General features: G+C 34.6%; 1 protein-coding gene across 1 annotated transcript in view; it reads right to left on the bottom strand.

The window, feature by feature from the left end:
* AADAC (arylacetamide deacetylase) overlaps positions 1-7,382 on the bottom strand; it is a 14,495-nt gene extending 7,113 nt beyond the window's left edge. Inside the window, exons 1-5 of the mRNA XM_077750134.1 lie at positions 7,325-7,382; positions 6,332-6,387; positions 5,073-5,295; positions 2,543-2,612; positions 1,292-1,463 (exon numbers count right to left, since the gene is read on the bottom strand). Coding sequence (XP_077606260.1) covers positions 1,292-1,463; positions 2,543-2,612; positions 5,073-5,295; positions 6,332-6,387; positions 7,325-7,382 — 579 coding nt within the window. The remainder of the gene's footprint in view (positions 1-1,291; positions 1,464-2,542; positions 2,613-5,072; positions 5,296-6,331; positions 6,388-7,324) is intronic.
* Between the last annotated feature and the right edge of the window lie 614 nt (positions 7,383-7,996).

Here is a 7,996-nt window from a genome sequence, read left to right as displayed (position 1 = left end):
CACTACAGAAAACTGAACTACATAAGAGAAAGGGCTCATTATGTAACACATAAAAAGAAATTAGTTCCAAAAATCCATGTCTCCTGATATGCCCTTTGTACTGAATCAAGACGCCTCTCAGAGTGACAATGAGTAGGCAATATAGAAGTCAATTTCTGGAGAGTAGCAGATATATGTTCTGCAGTATTTTTATAAAAATCACAAAATTTATATCTTTCCTTTGGCTACAAATCATAAGAAGGTGATTTTGAAGGTATCAATAGCCAAAATTTATATACTTTAAAATGAGCATAAAAAAGTAATAATCAACAAAATCAAAAGCAAGATTTGTTTGATTGACAGTAAGCTTACAAGCAACATTTATAGGGTTAGTTATTGAATTGCAGACCTTCATTTTTAAATCTACAAGTAACGTTTTTTGGTTTTTGTTTTCATTATAAGAACACTGCTTCTAAGCCATTGGTGCCTGGTTTGATATTTAGGTCAGATAACCAGTATCAATAACAATTTTACTCAATATTAGTCTAATACAATTATGTGCCACTTCAAATTAATAGCTAATAGATGCCCAGTTTGGGGATGCCTGAGTGGCTCAGTGGATTAAACCTCTTACTGTTGGTTTCAGCTCAGGTCATGATCTCATGGTTCTTGAGTTCCAGGCCCTGTCAGTGTGGAGCCTGCTTGGAATTCTCTCTCTTCCATTCCCTCTGCCCTTCCTCCACTCACTTTCTCTGTCTCTCTTTCAAATAAGTAAACTTTAAAAATTAAAAAAAAATAGATGTTCAGTTTTAGATAAATATCAGGGTAAGAGTGTAATAGTTGATATCTGAAAATTATAATTCCTTCTGCAAGTAAATAGTATCTACAAACCTGTTAATATTTTTTCTCTATAGGCAAATTGATTATTCTAATAACAGTAGTTTTCATGTAAGTTTTAGTATACTCCATAAAGAATACTGGAATAATCTGATTCTGTAACTATAGTGTATTACTGGCTGATTGTACAAATCGCAGCCCTAATACAACAAAATTGCATAGCACTTAGCTGACATATAATGATGTCTAAACCAATGATCTGGAAAGAGTATTTTATCATTTTATTTTTTAAAAGTCTGGCAGAAGGTAAGAATAGAAGCACTCAGGATAGAAATGTTCTCTAACATTGATTTCTATGTATCTCTAATTTCTAACATATTAACATAATAATGTAGTTTGCATGGATAGTTTAATGTTCAAAATAAATAATTAAGTGTAAGATATTTTTAGGAAAAAATAAATCTGAGCAACATACCTGTTGAGTCACTGCTGTAGCTAAATTCCCTCCAGCACTGTCTCCAGAAATTCCAATTCTTTCAGGATCCACACCATATTTGTCAAGAACATCGTGGCATAAGAACCACTTTAATGCATTATACACATCTTCAAATTGATTTGGGAAGTGATATTTAGGTGCTAGTCTGTAGCTGTGGGCAGAATAACAGTGTTCTTTAAGCCAATTATTTTTCAAATAATAAAATGAGGTTAGGGCCATGCTCTACCCTAAAAACCAAAAGTAAAAACATTTTCTTTAGCAAATCTGGTATTTGGGGTCATTATGAGTCCAAAGACAAATGTCATTTTTATGATAATGCTTGATATAAAAGTCTTTACAAATGTTTACATTTTTCCACAAATAAAGGCTTGAATGGAAAACTTGGATAAGACTCAGGGGGAAAAACTCAGGTGATAATTTCCCTTAAATAAACTTTTACCAAATAGTTATTTTTCTTTGTAATTATTATGCTTTATTAGTGACCAATAAATAATGAACAGATGTTAGGAATTATTCTATTCCAACTTAATCTAATAATCAAGTTGGCATGTAGTCACTATTATGCTTTTTTTTCAGTTCTTCATTTTTCTATTTATTTCCATTTGGTTTGTTTTTTATTACTATTTATTGATCTAGAATTTTTTTTAGAAAAGATTTGCCTGTATTCCAATATGTTATTTGGTGACTAGGTACATTTAATGGAGGATTGTACCGTGAAATATTCTATACTAATTGCGTTAAGTGTATGTTAGCACCTAATCTATAAAACAACTCGGTGATATAGAAAATACTATATGACTCTCAGTTTACATCTGAGAAAACGGTGTTAAAATGGTATTTAGCTGGCACGAAGTTATTCATTTAATTCTAGAACCAGGCTTTAAACCTGATTCTCTCACCCTGAAGCCCTCATCTTACTCACTTTGCTCATTAAGGGGAGGCTAGAAATAAGGCTATAAATGCAGCAGAGGTCATTTGTCCCTAAGATGCAGCAGTTTAGTTTTATTGTAACTGTTTTTTGACTTCCTGTTTTTGATCCTGCTTGACCTGACTATACAACTCTTTTCCCTGTGACTTTTTTCTGGTTATCTTAAGTTCATGTTCTCTATTCTCATCTTCTCAATTTTATTTGAAACACTCCTGACATAATCAAGGAATGACCGAGACAGCTTAGAGCATCTTACTATATAAGACATCTGGCCAAAACCCAAACAATAACAGTGCTCTTACTTCACTGAAATGACAACAGCATCAAGTCTGTTAACTGTCCGTCTTGACAGTAAGTCATAACTAAACAAAGCTGAAATAAAAGAAAATAAAATCAAAAATTGACAAAAGTATTCATAAGTGTTTCCATCAGCAGGAAGTTTATGCCTATACTTTGTTCCCCACTGAAATGTTCTGGGAAAAATATTTCTGATCTTTCATCAAAGCTATAAAACATGAATTCTTCTGCTCAGTGATCCTTTTACATGCATATTGTCACTCTCTTGTCGTTTCCCCATGTTACACACTGGATAATTTAAACCAAATTCATTCTCTTCAAGATTAATCTCTTCTTCCTTCATTCAGCAAGTAGTAGGTGTTGAAAGAATAAACAGATAAAATTAATTCCCTGACTCTCAGTAAGTCATAGTCTATTGTAGAGAGGGGCAAGTAAGGCCAGGCGTATAAACAAAAAGCAACAATGCAAAATATTAGCAGTTTTAATGGAGAGGTACAGAAAGTGTCGTATGGAAATAGCATTAGACTTTATCAAAACTGCTAGAGAAAAATGAAGAAAAGGGGAAATAGGGAAAGCTAAAACTTGATTTACACATTCGTATTTTCTAGGCAGTCAATAAAAACTGTGTTTTCTGGAGCTTTTTTGGCCATGTGAGTGGAGGGGGGATGAACCACACATATTTGCTACTGGGCTTGGGTAAATGCTCCCTTTTGCAGATAAGAAAATTTCAAGAAGATAAAAAAGAATTTGTCAGTAATGGGAGAAGGGAGAAATCATAAAGTGTTACAGAGAAAGAATCAGAATATATAGTTGTCACAAACATTAAGTCATGTGTGCCATGCAAAAGTCAGATGCTGAATATTCTTAAAATATCAAATACACAATAAGTTTTAAACTATTATTTAACATTTACTATAAAAAATCATTCTTGGGGCACCTGGATGGCTCAGTTAATCAAGAGACTCTTGATTTTGGCTGAGGTCATGATCTCATGAGATAGAGCCCTGAATCAGGCTCTGTACTGGTCATGGATTCTGCTTGGCATTTCTCTCTCTCTCTCTCTCTCTCTCTCTCTCTCTCCCCCTCTCTGCCCCATCCCAACACTCTCCACACTCCCTCCTCTCCTCTTTCTCTCATAAATCATAAATAATAAATAAATAAAGTCATTCTTATATTTTGGATTAGAGCATAGATTTTATTATAAAAATAGAAATAAATATAAAAAGGATCAAAAATGCTATTTTGTTTGAGTGCTTATTCTTACTTAGTTCCTTTATCTTGGTAAGCATATTCTCATTCTTCAGTAATACTATGATGAAAATATTTTTAAAGACAGACTTTGGGTAACAGGGACTCATGGAAACAAATGGAGGCATAGCATTGTCAGATTTGTCTTAGGAACCTCATTCCATTGCCAGCTAATGCCTTTATTGGCTGTATTTATAGAAAATCATAGACAGGATCACATCCCTTCCTATTTTGATCTATGTCTCCAATTTGTATCAATATCCAACAACACCTGTTTTCTTCTTGTTATGGACAGAGTGCATTCCTCTTCCTATGTGTTGCCGTTGTTTTCCCTCTGTACTAAGTCCAATTTCATCTCATATCCTCTAGATCAGCTAAACTTCATTTCATCCTCCAGCCCCCTCCCTTTTCTCCAATATATTTCTGTTAACCTCCAACTCTACCTTGAGTTTACAAACATATTCATAGATCTCCCATATGTAAATATAAATTAAATATAAAACATGTTTTTATACATTAAAAAATCTAAAATTTCATATTATATAAAGTACCTTATATATATATTACATATTTAATGTATTTATGTAAACATTAAGACTACATAAAATTGGGGCGCCTGGGTGGCTCAGTCGGTTGGGCATGCGACTTCGGCTCAGGTCATGATGTCATTGTTTGTGGATTCAAGCCCCGTGTCGGGCTCTGTGCTGACAGCTCGGGGCCTGGAGCCTGCTCTAGATTCTGTGTCTCCCTCTCTCTCTGCCCCTCCCCTACTCATGCTGTCTCTATCTCTCATAAATAAATAAACTTAAAAAAAATAAAAAATACATAAAATTGAAATACACATGTTTTATAGAAAATAAATACTCAACTCTTCTTTTTTATATAACACTTCCCTCATTTCTTTCTATATCTATGCTTATTGAAAGAATAGAGTCACCATCTCCACTTCCTCATTGCTCATTCACTATTCAATGTACTTCATTTTGGTTTCCATTGCAACATTCCATCATGTCTGCAGTTAACAAGTTCAATAATACATTTCTAAGTTCATGAAACACTTTTCTTCTGAGATTTGCTACAGCCTTTGCTATTGATTATTCCCTTTAAGAAAGAGATTTAAAATAATTCCTTTAAACTAACATAGCTCAAATAAATGAATTTCATACAACTGAAGTGTTAGATGATCTGGGATGTTTAACAGATATACCTTCTTGATAGGTTGAAGTCAACATACTAATAAAATGTGTGTTATATGATAAGCTACAATGTCTAACAAAGGGCACATACCAGCACTCCCCAAACACCAACCACCACCATGAACATAAAATAAGCCTCTTCTTAGTCTCTCTGTCTTTTGTTTTGGTACATATATGCGGACAGGAACATTGTTGAAAGTTGTCTCCATCACAGTGACATTTTCATCAGATGTGGGTGAGACTTCTTGAAAGCTCAAAATGAACATTGCGGTATTCATGGCATGATTGAATCCCAAGAGTTCAGTAAACAGAACCTAAAAGGGTGGGGGGAACCACACCATGTTACAAATATTAAATATTAATGTTATTTATGAACATAGGAGTATGCTATATGCCCCTAATGGTCATGTGTCATATTGTCATGGGTAAATCTGAATGACATGGTTAGAATACTGGAAATTCAGACTTTTTATCATAATAGTTGCTTTGGATAAAAATATATATATTTAAAGAATTATTGAGGTATTACAACTTGGTGGCTTCTATGCTTCCTACTTTGAGCACAAAGATAAACAGGATAAGTTCCCTACTCTAAATAAGCTCAGAGTCAAGTGGAAGAAATGGATATATAAGCATTTATAAAGCAAGATAACTACATGTCTCATAGCCATATACAATGAACTTTGGCAAGGGTCAATGGAAAGATAAACTAGTTTTCCTGGAGGTGAGACCAAGGGAAAAGTTTTCAAACAGTAGGTGAACTCTGCTGTTCAAACTCTGCTGGATCAAAGTTTAGCTGAAAAAACAAAGAAGGAAATCTCACTCTAGGCCAAAGTTAAAGACACAAGTACACTTCTACTGCATTCAGAGAAATGCAGGTAGCTTAGTAAAGCAATGAAGTCAAGTCCACATAAGGATGAATGAAAGAAAAAGGACCTCAAGAGGTAAGTGGAAGAAAAGCCATGATCTATAATGTTGGAATTCCAAGAATCAAAAAGATTGTTTTCCAATCTTAAATTGGAAACATGTGGCTGTAGTCCCAGGTGATCAGCTAAATAGTTGGGTAAGTATCTGCCCCACTTAATGAAGATAAATACAAAAGGAATAAGCAAAAGTCTCTATTTTCAATACCAAATCATCCCCACCTTGTTCCTGAAAGGTGGGTCAGGGAGATACATTTCTCAGAACTCCTTGCCAGGTTAAATTATGTTACAAAGAGGCACTCTTGAAAGACTGATAGGGCAAAAACAAAGAAAAAGCCATTATTTTCTCTGAGGCCCTATCAATATTTATATGAACATTGACAAATATGTGGCTTTCCATGCCTCTGGTTGACCTTTTGAGAATTACCAGTTCAGTGATGTAAGCATTTGGAATTATTGGTGGCTTCCTTTCCCTCTCACACTCTAAAGGTTGTATATTTCAAATTCCACATTCTCAATCTATTCCTATTGAAGTATATATAACAGTATCTATATTCTAACAAAATGATGATTGATAGGGAATATAGCCCAGAAAGAGTTCTCATAAAGGAGAACACTTAAGACATATGCTGGGATTAGATAACTGACCTGCTTAGATTTAAAGCTAGTAAACGGCTTCATTGCTAATGCAAAACAGAACCTGTTAATGCATGGAATGTAATAGTAAAAACAGTTATTAAATTAACACCTGTAATAGTTCTTATTAAAGGACAGTTTTGAGAGACCAAGTAGCTGTTGCAATAAAATATTATGGTGAAAATAATGAGTTCAAGCACTAAATGAATTTGAAAGGTTATTGAAAGAAAAATTACATTCTCCATTATTTAGGTTTTCAGTTCAAACTATGTTCAGTAAAGCAGATACTCCGTAAACTTTCCCTAGAAGAAACCTCATCTCTAACAGATCTGTCTAAAAATAGAACCAAAGTTTGATTCTGTAAATTGCCATCAAAGGTGAAGTCACCATCCGCCAGATATTTTAAAAGCTTGGTCTAACTTTCATATGTGGGTGTTATTCTGAGTAGTATATTACAAACAGTTATATGGGTTCTGAACATCCTCAACTCCCAAATCCTACCAGGCCTCTTCTAGCAGAAGCAACAGAAACCAACTTCAGCAGTAAAAGTATTTAGGGAAAATGAGATGCTGTATTTCCTAGATATTGGAGGGGAAGAAATCCAGAGGCCCAGGGAAATAGTAATATCTAATATCTAATTTAGTAAACAAATATCTAATTTATTATTGTAATCCATGACCTACCCAACACTGTGTATTTTAGCAAAGTCCAGAGGATAATCTCTATACAAAGACACTGAGAAATATATTCATGAGTGGAACCTTAGCATCTTAGTATAAAATACCTGTAATGATAGTCATCTGCTGTCCAGAAATGACAGTGGAAGATTGTGACACCGACATGGACCTTCTGACATGAATAGGGAGAATGAAATCCCAAAATCATAGGCCAAGTAGCAGTGATAAACTTTCAGATACAAGGCTTATGTAGTTGCTGAAATGAGTAGCAGTGATGGAGTGAAACATAATCTCGAAGTTCATTGCAGCAAGATGATCATGATGTCTGGAAACAATGATAGGGCAACTGACTGAAGTCTGACCTAATCTGTATTTTTATGGTTTCTCACCCTATTTCCAGAGCTAAGATGCTTCACAGACTCAAGGTTCCTTGAATCTCCGTTCAAGGAAAGGCAGGGTCCCCTTAGGGGAGGTCCATGCAAAACTATTACAAATATGTGCCATATATCTGTATCCTAGCATTCCCAAATAGAACCAAAATCTTTGGTTTGGATGAGTTTATATTGAGGAAAAGAGAAAAACTCAGATTTTGGAAAGGGAATACTGGGAATGGTTCTGAAATGGTATTCATTCCTGGGGATGCCAAAGTAACCATGGCCAGCAAGCAGAATGAAAGCTTAAGGATACCAAGTATGAAATGGTGTTTTAAACTGATCCCATATTAAAATGGGTCCACTGGGTCTGAAAATCCATACCTGTGTTTATTTCCCCAGCTTCTT

This window comes from Crocuta crocuta, unplaced genomic scaffold (genome assembly GCF_008692635.1).
Source record: "Crocuta crocuta isolate KB4526 unplaced genomic scaffold, BGI_CrCroc_1.0 scaffold19, whole genome shotgun sequence".
Lineage (NCBI taxonomy): Eukaryota > Metazoa > Chordata > Mammalia > Carnivora > Hyaenidae > Crocuta > Crocuta crocuta.
Note: the sequence above shows the minus strand (reverse complement) of the source record. Positions and strands in the feature narration are given on the sequence as shown.